General features: G+C 39.7%; 1 protein-coding gene across 1 annotated transcript; it reads left to right on the top strand.

Moving 5' to 3' along the window:
- Window positions 1-1,624: 1,624 nt before the first annotated feature.
- On the top strand, window positions 1,625-19,680 carry LOC112572142. Its single transcript, XM_025251695.1, has 5 exons — window positions 1,625-1,713; window positions 3,594-3,689; window positions 14,962-15,189; window positions 15,552-15,737; window positions 19,562-19,680. Exons 1-5 carry the CDS (start codon window positions 1,695-1,697, stop codon window positions 19,678-19,680), a joined length of 648 nt encoding a protein of 215 aa, XP_025107480.1. The 5' UTR covers window positions 1,625-1,694.
- Window positions 19,681-20,790: the final 1,110 nt, after the last annotated feature.

Here is a 20,790-nt window from a genome sequence, read left to right as displayed (position 1 = left end):
GAATATTAAAACACAAAGTCTAAATCACAAAAATATGCAAAAGATGGAAGCTTTTTAAGAAAATGAAAGAATGTAAGACTGCTTTTATCAAAATTTTTATCAAAAGTCAAAATTCGCTAAATTATTCGTCTGTGAGGTGAAAAATGGTTCGGGTTGTCCCTGTGTCTTTTCCAGACGGATTGGACATAATGATTTCAGAGTCTGTAATAGCTTTCACGATGTCGTTGAAACGATTTACTACATCAGCTTAACACTCAAAGTGGACTAGGGGCAGCAGGAGGCGTCGACCAAGAAGAGAACTGCCCGCTTCCCTATGCGACCTGTTACACAAACATTTTTCTAATCACAAATAAAAAGTCAATAGTAACAGGAATATTAAAAATAATACAACAATAATAAATCCTTATTATAAATCATTAGATGTACGCCTACATATCGCCTACATATTTTAACGCATGACGGTTAACAAAGAGGTAACTTTAGTTGTTACGATAAACTTATAAAACCTGTGTCAAAATTTATTGCCGATAATAACAAAATTTACTGCTAATGAAACTAAATACAAATTAATTTCTTTGCATCTACAATTCCTTAGAAGTTTTACCTAGTTTTGCGGGCGGTCCGGTGTCGCAACGGTTAGCGCTGTTAGCGCCTGTCACCAATACAGTGAAGGTTGGCTGCCCTGAGTTCATTTCTCGTCTCGGGCACGCTGATCTTTCTCTGCACGTGGCATCTGTTTACAGGCCTGGGTGCTTGCCGTAATATAGCCTTAGTTGCTGACACGGCGTAAAACACCAATTCCCCCCCCCTCCCCCCACCCAGTTTTGCCGTTGGCACCACCTTTTGCTCACTACCTAAGGACTAAATTTCTGGGTTTTTTTTTTAGTAAACCTAATGGTCTATTAGTTTAGTTTTAGTTTAATTATTCCTTTCGACTCCCCAACGACAACAACGCTGCAACAATACCTCTACTTTGTATACTTATTATTGAAATAGTTATATATTATTGAAATAGTTCAAAGTCTATTAATTTAAGCAGTATAACTTGCTTTGATTTATTGCTGTTTAATTGATTCCTGTCCACCTGTGGCTGGTGCGTCGGCTCAATCATGGTCGTCGTCGTCATCATCAATTTATCATATTTAAAGCTGTCTTCGTCACAACTATAGCCTCTACACTAATATCATCACCTGATTGACACCAATGTCTACACATAAAACGAACACGTGTTCCTCCCTCACAGTCTCTGTCGCGTACCCACACATTCTCTGTCGTAACTCTCACACTTCTCTTGAGAATTCTAAAACACAAATCGACATTTATTTTTCAGTTAAGCAGAGCGCTTCTTCTTTCGCTTGATTTTGGATCTAGAGGATCAATTCCACAACTTTACTGAAGAAGATCGTAAACTGTTTTTCAAGATGAAAAATATGTAGGCTGATCTAATTAATTTAAAAAGTCTCTCAAAATTTCTAGAAAAAAAAACAAAGTCTGCAGGCACATTTTTTCCTTTTTTTTTAATTAAATTGCATTGTCAGGATTTTAGTATTGGCGCCATAAGACAATTAGCAGACGACCGTGTCGTTAGCGCCCCCTAGCGAAGTGAATCAGCATCATTCTCATCGCTGTGTATGACACTGAAACGTTGACGCCAAAAGTTCCTGTTGCTTTGTCTTCTTTCGCTGTTAAGCATCATGTGTTCTTCATCGAAAGGTACTGTTTCCTTCTAATTTCCGCTTAGTATCTCTAATTTTCCGCATTAATATTGAAAGAGTTCTTTATTCTTCATACTGTCGGGTAAAGATAAAGATTTGTAATGGCAGTCCGGTCTTATCCGGTTTAGTAGTACATGTCTGTACATGACAGAGCTGCTGAGCTATTAATAGTATCATGCCACTTCACTTTCATGGCGGGACAAGCCACACAGCAGTAAGCCTGGTAGAAGCGCTTCACGCATTCAAAGTTGTCAGGAAAATAATGGCCTGGCCCTGTCTTTTGCGTGTTTTTTTTTTTTGGTTTTTTGTTTTTGTTTTTGCCTTGTCTTTTGTGTTTTGGTCATTTGAGCAGTTGTTTTTCTGACCGTCTGCTTCGCCCGCGTTCATTTCATTGCGTCACTCGCTGACGTCATTTTCTTTGTGCTGGAAGAACGAACGTCATTTGGAGTTTAAAGACTGTTGGTGTGTAGGAGCGTAGGTGTTGGGCAGACTGTGGTGTTTCACGAGTAAGGAAGGAAAGAAAGAAAGGAAATTGTCTGCATGTTAGAGGCAAAATGTCTTGGCCAGACCTTATTTTTCTTCCTCAGCGATCGTCATGTCGTGCATGACGCAGAAGCTGACTGATCGGCATGTCAGGCATCAGACGTTCTAAGGAAAAAATAACTACTGAGATTAACATTCACTAATAGGTCCTTAATGAATGATAATAGAATAATCGATCAAGCTTTATTATTGTTACCTGATTATTCATTCCGGTTTTAATTAACATTTTCTTCCTCAACATTTTACGCTGGAGGTAGAGATAATTTATTTTCTGTAGAAAATATTTACTTTTCAGTTTCTATTTTGTGCGTTTTATTAGCATTCTATGCACGAAAGAGCACTTCATTTGTTTTTGCGTGTTCACTTTTATTTCTTATTCATTATATTAAACTTTTAGATATCATAAATCTGCACTACTATTGTCGCCATTTCATGTACACGGTTCTGACTGTTAAAATATAAAAGCACCATGCGATGTACGACCAATCTGACGTTTGTGCGAACCGAGGATTCCTAGCGCATTGAAATGATCGTCGCCTTTAAACTGATAGAGGGCTTTTCTGCTGGAAACAAAAGTAAGGACAGCAACAAGCTTTTGCTGAAGATAATAAACGATTATAAACAATCTACGATCCTTCGCAAAATTTTGTGTCGTAAAAGTTCTTGACCGCGAGTTTTAATCTACAGATGCTTGCAGTTGTTCCGTACACTGCTACCAAGTATTTTAAATGTTTAAATTGCTTTTTCCCTCTATGAAAAGACAGACAAGAGTTGTCTTTGACTAATGTTCATCATATATCCTGCACTAAATTAATGACATTGTCGCTCATCTACTCCTTAGTTTGAGGGGAAATGTGCAACAGCAATGATTGCGCTTCCTCGTTGTTTTCCTCGGATGCCTTGGTTAAACGACTGACTAACAAATGATTATATTTAGATCTATAGTCTCTAGTCGTTGATTTGGGCGAACTCCCTTTTGCAAACAGTTCGAAGTTTTTTTTTTTTTTTACATCCTTTACTTCATGCCGATTACCATGCATCTGGCTGTGATTATTTTTTTCATACACTGTTTTTTCACTGACCTCGACCTTGCGAAAGAAGCTCTAGCTCGCGCGACACAAAGAGAGAGAAAATGTTGTGTCGCTGGGTCCAAGACACAAAAAAGGACTCAAAGGCATGTCTTTGCTGCTATATGAACAAAATGTAAAAAAAAAAAAAAAAATGCCGCGCGTGTGTGTATGTGAATGTATATATATATACTGTGGAATGATCTCTGATCGCTGCACTACTGGACCAGGAAGTATAAAGACAGACTTAACCTGGTTATGCTTGCAGGCCGTGTGTGGGGGTGGATTGCGGCACTGAGTGTCATCGCTGAATTATTGGTCTTTACAGCCGCAGCGCCAGTTAATGTCACACCTGAGCATGAGTGTAAGTATTGTTACTCTTACACTATCAGTTTTTTTTATAGCAGATTTTTCTTAAGAATTGTTGGGTAGTATTATTTTGATGACGCATTAATGTAAAACAGTCTGCAACACGATGTTGGAAGTACGCTGTGCTCTTTCCCTCCAACATGCTCTCTTAATAATTGTGAATGTGAACTGAAATTACGTGCTATGAAGAGAGTGTGGAATGTTCGAAATAAATGAATTAATTATTCCCACGTAAACATAGTCTCTTTTCCATAGATGAAAAGATAAATGAAGCCCCGTCACTTTAGGGTGTAAGGGAGCGAAGCTTACCTCAAGTTCAGATTTTAATTTGACCATGTCATACCAGCTATCTCCGCCTCTGTGGACCGATCTCCTCCATATCTGTCTGGGTCTCCTAACCCTGCGCCTCCCCTGTGGGTTCCAGCCCAGAGCTTGTCTTGCTAAATTGTCGGCCGGCTTTTGAAAGGTGTGACCGATCCAGCCCCACTTCCGCTTCTTGATGATCTGGATTGCAGGTTTTTGGCTGGTTCTCTCTTACTGGTCTGTATTGGAGATCTTCTCGGGCCTTCTGATGTTGAAGATATTGTGCAGATATCTGTTGACGAATGTCTGAATCTTTTTTTTTTTTTTTTTTTTTTTTAGGTGTTTTTTTTATTCTTTTTTTTTTTTTTAAACATTTATTTTGTCTCACAAATACATGAAATAGAAAATACAGCATCTTGCAATATAATACAAGCATATACACATAAGGTAACAGTCATTCGTTCGTTCCAGAAATTGAAAAGAAATTGCCTGCAGGCAGTCCATTAGTACAAGTTACACATAGTGATGATGATTACGAGGATGATGATGAATGAATGATTGATTTACTGGCTGAAGGGCTAGCAAAACAAGTATTTAGATTATAATAAAAGCTTGGAGGACTCACAGTGCAGACTCAATCATGCTGTTGTGATTGCAAAATTTTTTAACAAAGAACCTCCATCTTCATTGGTTGCATACCACAGACTGCAAAACACTTTCCAGAAATGTGCAGTTTGTTCCAGCATAAATCAAAATTTGAATGACACAAAAACTGCAGCCATATTGTTCTCACAAAAACTTATGTCTCCTTTGTACAAAAAAAAAAAAACAAACAAAAAAAAAAAAAAAAAAAAAACAAAAACAAAAAAAACCAACAACTAATTTGACACAAGTTCAGCAAATGTATATATCAAAAGTAGGAAAAAGCTTTAGAAAAAAAGCTGAAAACAATTGTTGGATCTAGTCATTGCATGACAGTACCTACACCCTCACTATGTAGGAATGTTTGCATCATAGAAATTCACAAATTTATTTAATCTCGAGGCAACAGCCAACAAACTGTTATTCAGAGCAATAATAGCAAGACCCATTTTTATTCACAGCAACTAACAATGAAGAATCAAAATATTTTCTATATAAAACAGCAAATTTTTTTTTTAAACAATGAAATATCACGCAAATTGTTCAGTTATACTTTACTTGTGAAACTGTACAGGCAAAAGTAATTTTGTTCAGCACAAAATACAGTCTCTCTCAAAGCAGAAGTCTTTTACACTTTGCCTTCAGACATTATGACTACAGATGCTACGAGGAAAATTTTCCAACCTGAGTGAAATACTAGAAGTTCTTCAAATCTTCCCCATGCAATCTCACAAACAAACAAACAAAAAAAAAAGTGCAATGGTAACAGAACTACAATAAGGGGTTTAATTTTTTTTTTTAAAATGCTGATCTCAAAAGAAACCCAAGAATATCTATTATTTACCCAAGCCCTAAGCGCATTTATACAAATGGCTGATAATGAAACAAGTATTTACATATTTTAACAGGGAAGCAAGACAGATAAAGACTATGAAAAGAAAGACTAACTACACTATTAAAGAAAGTGTTGTGGAGACTGCCAAATGTTGGCAGTAAAGCAAGAATTAAGACAGAATGGATAAAAAATTGCACCAAAAATGTAAATGAAAACAGATAAAGGACACCTGAGGCTTAACACAATTTCAGCAGTTAAACACATGGTTGATGACGTTGCCAATGGAGGTAACAGTAAGCAAGACTGTACATTTGTTCTACACCTTGAGAAAACATAAATAAACAAACAAAAAAACCAAACAAAAACACACACATAAATTAACAAAAACAAAACAAAACAAAAACTATGGATTGTCACAAAAACACAAACACAAAAGAGAGAAAAAAAAAAAAAAGGAGGAAGAGGAATGTGGAAAAGAACAGGATTCGCAGGCTCCTCATTAGACCACAATGTAAATGCATTCTCACTTTATAAAAAAAAAAAAAAACAGACAGAAACATTCAATGTGTGAAGAAAAGCTGCTTATATGGTATCCATTTTAGTGCAAAACATTCTGGCTTACTATTTATTGTGTAATAATATTTTTCTACATGATACCTTTTTTTTCTTTCCAATACAAATGAGTTCACACTTAGATGAATATTGAAACATTTGCACCGGTAAATATAAAACTTTGCCATAATTAGAATAAGGCTGAATATCTTATCTGTCATAAGCTCATTTTGGACTCCAAATAGTATTAGCTGTTTCTTTACTTCTATCTGCTCACAATGAGCACATTTTTCTTTAACTTAGTAAAGAGATCATTCAAAATTTTTTAACAATAATACAATCAAAAAACAAGTGTTCTATAGATTCCCTTGACTGATTGCAGAAGGTGCAAAGATCTGAATCTCTAAGTTTTATTTGATATAATAGTGTGTTTGTAGCTAAAACACGATGCAGAATACGATATTGAAACCACTGAAGTTTTGTATCCATTGTAACAATAAAAGGATGAGCAAATATTTGTCCCCACTGAAGGTCTGGAAAAACTTTTTCCCATTTTCTAATGCATGTAGGAGGCGTCTGTGGACACAACAGTTTATTATATATACCTTTTGTGCCTTTTTTATGCTTGATTATGGCTAACAGTGGTGCATAGCATGTAGTATTTCTGTCTGATTGTTTCCATAAGTGACCAATCTTTCTTTTATATTTGACAATGGCCATGATTCTACTGTAATACTCGAGAAAGTTTATATTTTTGCCATGTATTTGTTGGAATATTTCAAATTTCATAGGTATTCCATTATTATCAAGTAAATCCCCAATTTTCATAATATTACAGTTTAACCATTTTTCTACTGTTTTTTGTGTATCATTTTTGGACAGAAAATAATTAAAAAATAGCGGTTCATGCAGAAATTCTGCAGAAAACCTTAATAAGGGGAGTGAAGAAGCTAGTAGGAATACGCAGAGCCAAGGATGGGTTACCTTTTTTTTTTTTTTTTTTTTTAAATAACCCACCCTTTGAGACTCTTTCTGTTAAATAAAAAAGTAAGAGACAGTTATTAGCGCATTTAAATTCTAAACTGCATGAATTTTTACTACTTAGAATTGAGTGTGCTTTCTTTCCCCCCTCCCATGTATTCGCATCAAGAAAAAGTACGCAGCCGTAAATAAAGGTAGCGCTTATGCACAGCAAAAAGCTCACCGACGTAAACATAGATGCACAGTGGGACCTTTATGTCATCCCTTTCTGTAACAGTATGCATCATCGACATCAATACATCTGTGAATACCGCTCATGGCAAAATGCTGTGGCCTTGCTGCGCCACCGTGCCAGCCTTTTTGTTTGTTGTTACATGTTGTTGCTCTGTACTTTGTTACTTTTTACTTTCGGAAGAGGAAACAGTCTAATTATGACTCTTTGGGCAGTCTAGTTTGTTTGCTTGGTTTTTTTTTTCCTAATTAAAAATAATGGATAAGTTAACTATATGTTCTATGAATTGTCGAGGCTTGGGAGACCCGAATAAAAGAGATGATATTCTCCATTTCCTTAAAGAAAAAAAATACAACGTATACTGTATTCAAGAAACTCATTTTACTAAAAAAATAGAACATATTGTCAAAGCAAAATGGGGATATGATGTTTACTTTAATTCTCACAGTTCAAACGCTAAGGGTCTGGCAATATTAATCAATAATAACTTCGAATACAAATACAAAGAATGTCTGAATCTTGTTGGTGATGGCGTTTGTCACACGCTATGTCTCAAATCCATACAGGAGGACTGACTTTACATTTGTGTTAAAGATTCGGATCTTTGTGTGTAGAGATAGAGCCTTGGCGTTCCAGATAGCTCGCAGGGTGTGGAATGCAAGCCTGGTATTTGTTTATTCGGCTTCTTTTATCTTCATCTGTACCTCCATCTTTGTCAGAAGTGATTTAGTCTGTTTTTAATAATTGTTTAAAATGTCTTGCCTAGTTGTGAAGTGAGTGCTATTGGTCTTTAACTAGATAGGGCTCTTTTAATTTTCCGTGCTTTGCGGATGGGGACTAGTATCCCTTTTCAATTTGCCAGGGAAGCTACTTTTTCCTGTATTTTGTTAATAAGCTCTAAAATAAGGTGTTTTATTTTAAGGTAGCATCTGATGAGCATTTGGTAAGTAATGAGATCTGGTTCTGGTGAAAATCTTTACGTTTTATTGGATAGCCTTGCCTTGCCAGAATTCAAGGACTTGATGGCTTTGCTGATTTCTGCCTTGATTGGTGGGTTGGTGTTCATTTGGAGCTGTTCGGCAGCTGGGGGAACGTCCAAAGTTGTTGTTGGCGGTGGTCGGTTAAGTATTTCATCAAAATGCTCTACTCAGCAAAATCTTTGTTCTGTATCCCCGTAGACGACGCTGCCAATCTTATTCTTTATTGGCATTCACGCATTGGTGTTTTTCCATTCTGACAAAATTTTTGTTATTTTGTATAGTCTGTTTGTGTTATTTAGCCCGGGTGCTTGTTCTGCCTCTTCTGCTATCCTGTGTGCGAACTTTCTCTTGTCGTCTCTCGCACTCTTCTTCACTTCTCTGATTATCTCCCAGTACTTTGCTCTGAGCTCTTTTTTTCCTGCTGGTCTTGACATTGGTTGGTCTTTTTCAGCTCTTTCCTTTCCTCTATCTCTTGCCAGGTCCTTAGAGTCAAACATTCCTTGTGCCGTTTTCCTTTTTTTCCAGAACGTGTGTGCAGGCAGTCTTTCGCGTCTCTTGTAATCCTGTCCAGTGGTTGGCCAACTTCGCAGTTTAGCTCTTCTTGCATTCTACGGTCTCTAAGAAACTGCACGTTGAATTTGTGGTGCGATCTGTCTGATGAGTCATGGAAAGACCTCAGCTTTATCTTCATGGTTGCCACAAGCAGGTGGTGGTCTATGGCTGCATCTGCACCACGCTTTATCTGAAATCCACCAGATTCCTTCTAAACCGGCGATTCATGGTCATGTGATCGATCTGGTTTTCTGTGTGTCCATCTGGTGAAGTCCAGGTGGTCTTGTGAATAGTTTTGTGTGGAAAAACTGTCCCTCCGACTACAAGGTCATTGAACAAGCAGATCTCTGTGAGCAATTCACCATTTTTGATTGCAGTTGCTCACGCCATGCTTTCCTATTATGTGTCCTTTCTCTATGTTGTCATTACCATCTTTGGCATTCATGTCGTCCATTATGATCTTTATGTCTCGTTTTGGAGTTCGATCAACCAGTGCTTGAAGGCAGTTATAAAAGTCTTCTTTTTTTCCTCTTCTTATCTGCGTTGGAAGGTGCATAGCACTGGATGATGGTGATCTTTCTTCCTTTGGAGTTGAACCTTGCTGACGTGAGTCGTGGGGAAACTGGTTCCCATGCTATTAGTGCTCTTGCAGCCTCTGGTATCTTCAGTACTGCTACTCCTTGTGTGTGGTCATGGTCAGGGTCTTCATGTCCAGAGTAGAAGATAGCCTCTTCTGACGAAAGTCTGGTCTGACCGTTGCCATTCCACCTTGTCTCGCACAGGCCGAGGACAAGTTTTTCATTTCCTATGCTACCTGAGCTGATTTACCTCTCTCGTACAGGGGTCTGACGTTCCAGGTCCCTATCCTGGTTTTTGCCTTGGCCGTGAGAAGATGGTTCGGCGAGCTGGCTTCCCGAGAGCGTTCGCCGGCACGCGTCATAAGGCCCTCCGAAAAGGGTTGCTCCCGCCCTTGCTCTAGCTGAGCACTTAATGTGTTTGCGGTTTCTGTAGCTTTTTGTTTTTTTTTACAGGGTGGGTTGCTAGCCCCACGCCTAACCCTCCTCCTTCATCCGGGCTTGGGACTGGCAACCTACCCGGGTGGTTTCCAGGCGGAGTCGTACAACAAATTACTGTTTACATTCATGTACCTAGCAGTATGTGACGATGATATGGGTCAGATTGCCTGCCAAAAACTGTAATAATAATATCGTTCTTCTTACGCACGAGGATGATGGGTACAGCGTATGCCATGTGGCTCTCCACAATCCCTTTCTGGTCTAGTAAGTCTTTGATATGATCTTACACTTCCTTTCAGCTGGTGCGGTGGAATACATGCGTAGGGCAGAGCGACCGGAACCTCGTCAGTAGTACTGAGACAACGGAAGGCATGGCTTAGGTGAAGCTGTTGGCCTGATTGCAGATGATTAATTCGTTTATACCGATATCCGCCGTGACACCTTGTAGGCATTCAGCACTGTCTACAGATTCTAAACTTGCGACGACACCACGCGCCGTCACTGTAACGCTGCTGCTTGTCAGGTTTGTAACACAACGGCTTGTATGCTGTCACCGTGAGGGTGGGGACCAGCACTAACCCGTGTGCTGTCACCGTTAGGGTGGGGACCAGCACTAGCCCAACTGGCAACACCTGCGCACTGGGGTAGGAGAGCAGAGGTGGATGGTACGGCACAATCGTCACTTATAGCCATGGGAAATGCAGGCACATGCGTGATGACAGCGGACCTGGCCAGTCTTTTTGTCAACACTGTCCTATCGATGGCTTCCTCACGCACTGCTGTCTGTACTGCATGCGGCACATTTGCGGTGGCGTACAGTGTCCGACTAAAGACTTTTATTCCTAGTAGAAGCGGCAGGCAACTCCTGCGCTCTCTTGTTCCTTATCGACAGGGTCCTTGACCACTAGGATAGGAATGACTTTCAGAAACTGGCCGAAAACACTAATGTCCACCAGCGCCACTCCTGAGTTTAGTTCCTCTACTCCGCCGGTCCCTCACTTCAACGCCGCGAAGCCTTGCGACTCATCTGTTAAAGCTGTTTCTGGGAAGGCTGGACTACAGACTAACACATTGTCTTGTCTGCTCTCATCGCAAATATTTTTTGCCAACGATCAGCCTCCCGATGACCATTTTGCTCGCACGTGCCGCAGATCGTGAGATCCGGGTAAAGGGATATCACTTTTTCGTGTCGTGTGAGGTTTCGAGGTCGCCTCCATCTCTCCCTGTCTGACTCGTGAAGTCAGACAATCTCTCTCGTCCTCCCTGTCGTCATTACCTCCTCCTTTCTCTCTCTTTCTGTACACGCAGAGCCGTCTTGAGACGGTCCAGAAAATGACTTACGGTCACCCAGTAGTTTGGACGTTTCACGTCGAACATGGCAATTTTGTAATCATTTAACAAACAAAGCCACCAGGTGGCTACCTGAAACGGCATAGCTCTGCAGGCTGTTTGCTTTCGCTTGTAAATTCCAGTGGGTGACAACATACTCGTCGATCGGCTCATCACGCTGTTGTTGGTGATTATAGAAACTGGCAATGACGTCGACCGCATCCTTCGCATAATTACCCTTTGCCTCGAATAGGTTATCCAAGATCTTTTTCGGCATGTCTATCATGTCATGAGGGAGCATCAAAACTCGACATCTAGTCTCTTAAGCGTCTTCAGGATATAACTAAATGCCGCATTTTGAGGCATTGTGTATATGTCAGGAGCTTTCTTGGCCTCTCTTTCAAACTCTTTGACACACTTGGCTGGTCCTCCGGGAAACTTTTAAAGGTGGAATGGTTGATATGTTCGTGTAGCCTCTACATTGCTATCGCCCTCTGCAGCCATCGTGCGCTTCTCCGCTGACACTGATCCTGCTCTCAGCGCCAAATGATGTAGCCGAGTAGTGGGGTTGTGGTGTCACACAAGCCATACAGTACAAACCTGATGACGAGTGCATTGTGTACAATAAATTGTAACCTAGCTATACAGTTTGTGTCTTTGGTGCTCCTGCGGTTAGCTGCTGTGGAGAAACTGGATTTTGTATTGTGTTTACACCGGTACTCTTCCTGTTTATAAAATGACAAGCAACAGAGATTGACATGTTGCTGCTTCTTTTCGCTTCTATAAAACAAAAATCGTGCCCGAGACGAGATTTACCACAAAAGTGCTTAGTAAGCATCTCGAAGTTACATATACATCTCCGTGGTAATCAGCTCTAAGCAGAGTTGAGCAGATGACGCATGACGTAAAGTAGAGATAGAGAACAAGGAAACGTGCACGTCTGTAAGAAAGGTCTATCATTGTCTGCCCTAATCCTTTAGAACCAAATAAAAATATCACTGCAAAATGACAAATAAAAACAAATGACAATGTAGTAAAGAGTCAAGCACATGCGGATCATACATACATCACACATCGTTATTGTTTTCATGCTCGCACAGTTGCATGCAGAATGCTTTTCGTAAAACTGTGATATCCAGTGAGCTCACAAGCCAGGAAAGCAGTGCAAATCCTCCCTTCCAGGCTTCCCTCAAACGTCCAAGCAGCTGTGACTTTTCTTGCCTTCGCAAACCTCCCTGAGCTCCTATTTATTGAAGTCGGTCAAATAAACAACACCAAAGACATAACCTATGTTGGATACCGACGGTGAAGCTGTCAGCTACGACTGCACATCACGTGCTCTATCCATCCACCCACCGCGGATACTGTCTCCGTCTTGGACTCTAAACTCGGGTTATCTTCTAGCGCAGTGGTTCTCAAAGTTTTTCGGACCGCGGACCACTTTACTTAAGTAAAAACTATGGCGGGCCACCAAGGCCTTAGTAAAAAATATGGCGGACCATCAAGGCCTAAAAATCAGTCTGTACTATGAAATTCAAATTTAAATTGCCGCATTTGTTTCATTTTAATTCAAAACTAAATGTCCTTTTGTAAAAGTAATATAGTTATAAGATGACATAAAACTACGTATACCTCGTTCTTTGTAATTAAAATGTTAATGCGAGGAATGCACAAGGGGCTGACAATGATGTGCTCTCTAGACACTGAATGGCTTCAAACTTGACTAGATAGCAGTTTTCATTGTTTGTTAGGAATGCTATACATAAATGTCTTCACATTCTGTTTGTTACATTTGGTTGGAGTAAGACCATCCAACCCCCACCCAACCTTTGTTTTCTATGCAAATGATGTAAGCTCTGTTTCCCTACATTCCTGACAAAGTACATAAATAACTAGCATTGCAAGTTGACTCAAATGTGTAAATGTTCGCATCTAGTCCTGATTACTACAGAGATTTGCAGCAGAAATTAAAACTTCGCTTTATTTTCAGCTCGCTTACCACATGACTGATGGTGTTTTCGACAGCCGAATTCGGTTCACTAAGTTACTTTTTTTAGCTGCTACGACGGTCTAAGAATGTCCACGTGGTTTTTATTTTTTCGCACGTGGTATTGTGAGAAGAAATGAGCGTCTGACAGTCACAATAAACATTTAATATCAACGTTAATGTCTTAGAAAAGAAAATATCACAGAACTAGCTTTGACTTGCTGTCGCCATTTGTTTATACATCCGGAGGCCATGACAGTTGCCTTGTGGGATACCCGAGCACAGCCGAAGCGTGTTCGTGTGCCCTATGACCCCGTCTAGGTCGGCATTAGTGAATTCTGATTGGCTATATGCAAAGTATGTTACGCATGCGTCCATATAAGGAAGTTTCCGACCCTTTGTGTCGTCTAGAAAAGAGCTTGTATCATAGCTTGGGGCCTTCTAAGGGTTTTGACTCAGCCTTTGTTTGAAAATTCATGTCCTGACCTTTCGACCGATATACGATGTGACACAGTTGCCCACGTGGCGAGGTGTGTTGCTATGTCTCAAACATTCTCTATTCTCGCTAATTCGGCGCTCGGGAAAAGTAAATAGGATAGAAGTAGATGTTTTCATTGACAAAATAGACATATTTCTAGATTATTCTATGAAAAACCACTTGGCGAGTGAATAGAACAAAATATGAACTTTGACAGTATGAAGTAATCTGAAAATGGCCAAAATGAAAAATTTTTGACAATTTTTCGACCAGTGTCTGGCCTTAAACATCACTTTGCTGACATGTGACGACTGTCAGCCGCTGACCACCTGACATGCCCGCGGACCACTGATGGTCCGCGGACCACACTTTGAGAACCACTGTTCTAGCGCAAACCATCGCATCATGCCTGGAAGTGTAGTTTTCTACATCAATGCTCAAAAGATAATGATTACGAAGACTGGATATTAAAAGACAAAGAAGCATAGTGTGGATCTTGCAATGTATCTTTGAGCATTGCTTCCATGGCAAAAGCTAGCTTAAAAGTACAAAAAACGCACGCAAAGAAGGAAAAGCTCTAGAACGTTGAAACTTACTTTGTTAACTGTGATAAAAGAAACACTTATATAGTTTTGCCTCAAATGATATCTTCCTTCTTTAATAAATAAGTGAAAACTGACTAAGAGATAACCTTTAGCTAGTTTTGCTTGCATGTTATGTAAACGTCTTTGAATTGTCATTTCAATAGATTTCATGGTCCTTAAAAATTGTATTTTCCCTCTGGTCATACCTGTGTGAACCTTGTTTTCAAAATATGGTGAAACTTTTTTTACATTTCTTGATTGAGTGTTTTTTACCCTCAGCTCTTGTTTAAAAAATATGCTATTGAAAAAGTCACTGATTTCAGAGACAAATATTGCAAAAACCAAGTAAAACAAAGTTTATCATCCTCACAAAAGTTCTTCTTGTTCTTAATCACCCCTAGTGGAGCATAGGCCCGCAACACTTCTAGGTATGTCGTATCCCTTCACAGCTTTACTGTGCATGCTGCGCTCTGCTTTTCAGGTCTGCTGTCGATTGGATGATGAGATATTCAATGAATTAAACAATTAGGTTATCTAGTCTTTAACATGGTAAATGTTGAATAATATTTGTGTTGTTTTGTATTTTGCCATATATTTATAGAAGAAATCTACTATGAAATTACTCTGCATTAAAAAATTAAAATTTTTATTGTTTTTGAACACGTTGTTTAATAATTCTTATAAAGCTTTTAATATTTGAAGTGTTATTAAAAACAGATTAGCTATACGTTTGATGATTCAAATTCTTTAGTCAATATTTTGTAGATCTTCTGATGAAGTGTATTTTGCGTTGCAGGGAACGTTGCTGTAAGCAAATCATGCAGTCAAAGTTCACATCGTTCAAGTAAAAACAATGGTTTCTGTGGGAGGGCCTTAAATGGGAATAAAACTGGCTACTATTACGATGAAGAGCCGAACTCAAACTGCCAACATACTAGCGACACTGAAACTACCAATTGGTGGAGTGTGGATTTAGGACTAGGCATTTATATTCACAAGATCATCATCTATGCACGCGTTACTTGTAAGAATAAAGATTAGTATACATTTAACCTGGGCCTAAAGAGTTCATAGTGACAATTTCGTACTTTCAGTCACATTATAAAAATAGAACTAAATTATTGTCATTTTATACATAATGTAATAGTACCCTCTATTATCATTAGTGGAGCTGAAGATAGCATACAGCGACTAATATTGTAAAAGGATATATATTGAAGATCTTTAAGTGTCTCTTGTAAAGTATACTAAAGTGACCTCGGGAGTGAATTTGTGAAGATAAATTAGTTATAGTAGTAGAAACGGTCGTTGTTCTGTTCCGATAGGTATAGATTTTAAAGCACATAAGCGGTGCACAGGCATGTAACATTTATATTTCTTTTACAGTTCCGAAGAGAATGGAGAATATATCGGTCATATTGAATGGAATTGAATATTGCAACACTGGTGCAAGTGAAGGGGATGCAAGAATAAGCTTTGATTCACCTCAAAAAGTACGATATATACAGCTCACAAGAATTGGACAAGACCAAGAAACAGCAATATTAAACTTTTGCGAGCTGGAAGCTTACTGTAAGTTGACCATTAAATAATTATACTCTTACAATGTGCCTTTGATATACTTTGACTTTTAAGTCAAAGTCCCTTTCATAGATATAAAATATGATTGCATGTGCATTAACCTGCTCATAATTGTGACACCACAAATGGAATGTCACCACTTCATTTTTAATGGATATTACATAATACATACCAACGTAAAGTGCCAATCGTCTCAAACATATTTCTTGATCAACATTGCCTATTTTCAGATATAATTAACAACCTTATTTATTGACTAATTTGGTTCTTTAAGGAAAGCAAATCATTGTAAAACAATCCAGAGGTTATAAAGGTAGGTCAGGTTTTAATTGTGACCAATAATGACACATACACGCACACAGAAGTAATGGAGTACTAAAAAAAAAATCCCTCCTGCAGAATACAGAACAATTGAAAAGAGCAGATGTAACTGCGTCTCACATTGAAACAACTCATGTCAGATAAAAAAAACAAAAAAACTGAACTTTCCTCGATAAAATAAGAAAGTGATAATGTAGAAGCGGCACGCGCCTCCTGCGCTCTCTTGTGCCCACATCGACAAGGTCCTTGACCACCAGGATAGGAACGTCCTTCAGACACTGGCCGAAAACATGTCCACCACCGCCACTCCTGAGTATGGTACCTCTGCTCCTCCGGTCCCTCGCAAGGAGATAGGGAGATTTTTTAGCTGTAAGTCCTGTATGTGCCCTTGGGCCCACTCGTCAGTGACCGTCGTTACCTCACTGCCGGTGTCGAGCAACGCCATCACTCAACTGCCATGAATGACAACCTCCGCCATCGGACACTTTCCAGTCGGGCCAGCTACACTTTCTTCCCTGTCATCCTGTTACAGACGACGGGGGCAGTCACTTTCCCTGACCGGTCGGGCTGCAGTCCTCCGAGATGTTGTTAATCGCCGCCGCTTCGACGCTACGCGCCGCCTTCTACCTCGCCTGTTAAAGCTGTTTGGGGGAGGGCAGGCTCGCTGACCGTCTAGTTGTCTCGCCTGCTGTCGTCGCAAATATTTTTGTTGTGCTGACAATCAGCCTCCCGGTGCCCCTCTCGTTCGCACCAATAGCACACAAGTGCCGCCGGTCGGGTGGTGCGGGTGGAGGGGACATTACTTTGTTTGGTACTGTGAGGCTGGGAGACCGTCTCCATTTCCAACTGTCTGACTCGTGCGGTTAGGCGATCTATTTCATCCTCCCTGTCATCATTGCCCTCCTCTCTCTCTACACGCCGTGCGGTCTTAGAAGGTCGGCAACAGAAGAGGACTCGTGGTCAGGCAGATGTCTGGACGTTTCGCTTCGAACATGGCCATCTTTAAGCCCGTTAACAAACTGGCCGTTCACTTTCGCCTGCAAATTATGGAGCGTCGCGGCGTCGACCGCCTCATCACGTCGCTGTTGGCGATTGTAGAAACTGGCAATGAAGTCGACAACATCTTTCCGTTCGCCGTACGCCTCCACTAGGACACCCAAGATCTTTCTCGGCGTATCTATTGTGTCATGCGGGAGCATCCAAACTCGACGTCTGGCAGGTCCCTCCAGCGCGCACAAGATGTAACCACGAGCCGCATTCTGAGGCATCGGGTTTATGGCGAGAGCTAACTCGACCTCTCTTTCAAACTCGTCGACACTTTGAGTTCGTCCACCGGCAAACTTCTGAAGGCGGAATACCTGGTATGTTCGTAGAGCCTCTGCCGTGCTGTCGTCCTTTGCAACCATTGTGCACCTCTCTGCTAACACTGATCCTGCTCGCAGCGCCAAAGATGGAACCGAGTGGTGAGGGGGGGGGGGGGGGGCGTATGTGACGACAGCAAACGTCCAGCACTCAAACAAAGGCAAAAACAGCAGGTGTGCGCCAAAACTAGTCCCGCCAAAACTAGCAACAACGCCGGACTACCCGCCCTCTACAAATCCATAGAGCTCTGAAACAGATGTTGACAAATGCCTCCAAGTTGGTGCGCGCAGGAACGTAATGTTCTGCCACTAATACCATCCGGACCGGAGGCCTTGCGAATATTTACTCGCTGAAACAGCTCCACAACGGTCATAACAAATCTCAACCTTCTGTACAGGGTGAAGAGAACTATGCACATCTTTAATTTGCACTGAGAAGTCATGAGACTCGAAACGAGCAAAGAAAGCATTCCGAGCATTAGGCAGGGCCGTACTGTCAACGCCCGAGATCGAGATTTTGGCTTTCGAACCCTTACTCCGATCGTCAATATTGGCCATGTTGTTGAGTCCCTACCAAGCTACTCGGATGTTACCTGTAGCAAACTGAGACTCGAGTTTTGACTTGTGTTTCACCTTGACCCAACGGATCGCATCATGGACCTCTCTATGTACCAATTTTCTGTCGTGGGCAGAACCCGTGAAGAACACATGTTTTCTTTTGTTAAGCACTGCTTTTAGGCCTTGGTCAGGCAAGGTTTGTTGTTATGATAAAACATAAACTGCTTTGATGGACTGGTGCAATCTACACAGAAGGAGATATATGAAGTGATGGTGAAGTCGTCCAGATTAGGACATGCTTCTAAAAGTCATCCAGTCAGTACATTCACCACAGCCTTGACATAGAAACTAAGACTAGGAGAATGAAGAAAATGGAGTTCGGACATTTCGTTGCAATCTGCAAAGCCAACTCATTTATTTAATATATACACAGAAATTTAAAGTATTGGAATTTCATTACCATTTGACGGAGATCCTAACTACTTGTATCTTTACTCCTAACTGTGTGTTTAATGTCTGTATGAGTATGCCCTTGTAAGCGAAGAAAAATTTCTGTCCTGGGTCTCCTCGACAGACAATAAAGTCTAATTTGATTTTGATTTGATTTGATTTGACTTACAAATGTGTTCTAGTACAGTCGGATAATGGTATGATAAGGGGAGTTTCTTTAATAGGTGAAAAAGAATCATGTAGTTAAATACGACTGTAATAGTTTCCACAAAAAAGAAACGAAACTGTTACAGCCAAAGAGTAACTGTAATTGTTTAGTTGTAAAGATTACTTCTCATGACGCTAAACCATCTTCAAACAGGCATGCTGTGGGAAATCTGTAAGGATATAGGTAGCAATGTAGTGTAGTGATTATATTATAATCAAATAATTGTGCAGTGTTGTGTATCCAAATAAGACAGTATTCTAGCCAGATTATAGTTCTCGTGTAAACATCTATGTCTAAATATTAGTATGTCAATTATAATAATCTTATGAAAGTACATTTTAGTGTTATAACTACACATGGTTGATGTTACCTCCGTTTTTTTCTACGTGTCGTTAGTATGGTATCTTTGTTGCCTCTGCGTACAAAGGTTTGTTGTGTGTAGAATGAAGAGCTCGCAGCATATTTGACGAACTATTAAAACTTTTCTTAGACCAAAGTGTTGGCTTAGGCACCGCCGCATCACAAAGGTGATCAAGACAGTGTTTTATTCTAGTAAAATTTAGATCAATTGTACTTTCTTGTGTTGTTATTGGTAATATCAGTTGACTAGGAGTTACTGTTCCTCTGTTGTATCTTAGTGCTCTGAAAGCTACAATACGTAAAGCGCTGAAACGTTAAACATGCACAAACCTCTTAGTGTGTATATATATATATATGAACTTTTGTGTAAAATATATACTTACTTTGCTTAGAGCTCTTTATACTTAAAGTGGTACATAAAGGCATCCACTAAAGATCCTTTTTGTATAAGCATCATGTTTATCCATGCTGTTCCTGTAGAGAATCTGGTATTTAGTTCCCTCTCTACTCACATCTGGTTATTCTCTCTCAGTATGTATAAAGTTAATTTTTTTCAGCGTGCAATTTCACTCGTTGGGGTGAGAGCTGTGAAACGAAATGTGGTACAGGGTGCCCACATAGTGTGCCGTCTCATATCCAATGCGACAGAATAACTGGTGCCTGTTCAGGTAACTGACATTTTTATTTAAGTAAAATAAATTTTTAAAAAGAAAACTGTTATTTCAAGAAAAAAGAGCATGCAGCATATTTGATGACTTATTAAAATTTCTTCTACGCAAATGTTTGTGTTGGATGAGGCAAAACTTCATGACAAAGATGATCCTAGGACAAAGTCGTATTACAATAAACTCTAGAATAATCGTGATTTCTTTTATTGTTATTGATTTCATCACTAGAATAGAAGTTACTGATTTTTTGTATCTTATTTCAAGATTGAAAAGCTATAATATTTCAGCACTGAAATGTCAGGCATATATGGACGTCGGGAAAAGTTAACTATCTCTTATTCGATTTTTGATAGCACCCTGCCTACAAGGCTGGAGGCCTCCAATATGTGAAGGTAAGTCTACCTTTATGGAAAAATTTATAACAGTGCAACTGCAGAACACAGCTAATGATGTACTACAATTATAAATCTGATGAATGACACCACCTTCACACACGCACACGCGCAAACATATTCATGCACGCACCACACACACAGAGTTTGCAGAGACAATACGAAACGTTTTCTTTATTTATTTTTTATTATTTATTATTATTATTATTATTATTATTATTATTATTATTATTATTATTATTATTATTACTACCGACTTTATTAATCCCAACGGGCAATTTAAATTAATATTATTAGTATTATTTTTAGTATTATTATTTTTAGTATTATTATTTTTAGTATTATTATTAGTAGTAGTAGTAGTTGTATTAGTAGTAGTAGTAGTAATATAGCCCCAGTTGCTGGCACGGCGTAAAACACCAATTCCCCCACCCGCAGACATGCGCATTCTTTCACCACAAAATAAATCACGAGATCGCTTGAGACTGGGCGTCCCTCCTTGGAGGCACCAATAATTATTTGCGGACAAAAATCGATGAAACGATGCACTAGCAATCGGTGTACCACACATTCAAATACACTACATGCACGAAAGGTGTATCGTATTCTACCGTCATACACATTAATTGCATTACCAGACCAGTATACTAATAGTTCAACTCAACAAAAGGAACAATATAAAAAGTTCACATAAATTAATTTTAAACGTCACTGGTAAGGTTTCGA

The sequence above is a fragment of the Pomacea canaliculata genome, linkage group LG9 (genome assembly GCF_003073045.1).
Source record: "Pomacea canaliculata isolate SZHN2017 linkage group LG9, ASM307304v1, whole genome shotgun sequence".
Taxonomy (NCBI): Eukaryota; Metazoa; Mollusca; class Gastropoda; order Architaenioglossa; family Ampullariidae; genus Pomacea; species Pomacea canaliculata.
The sequence above is the reverse complement of the archived record's forward strand: the minus strand, read 5'-3'. Positions and strand labels throughout refer to the sequence as shown.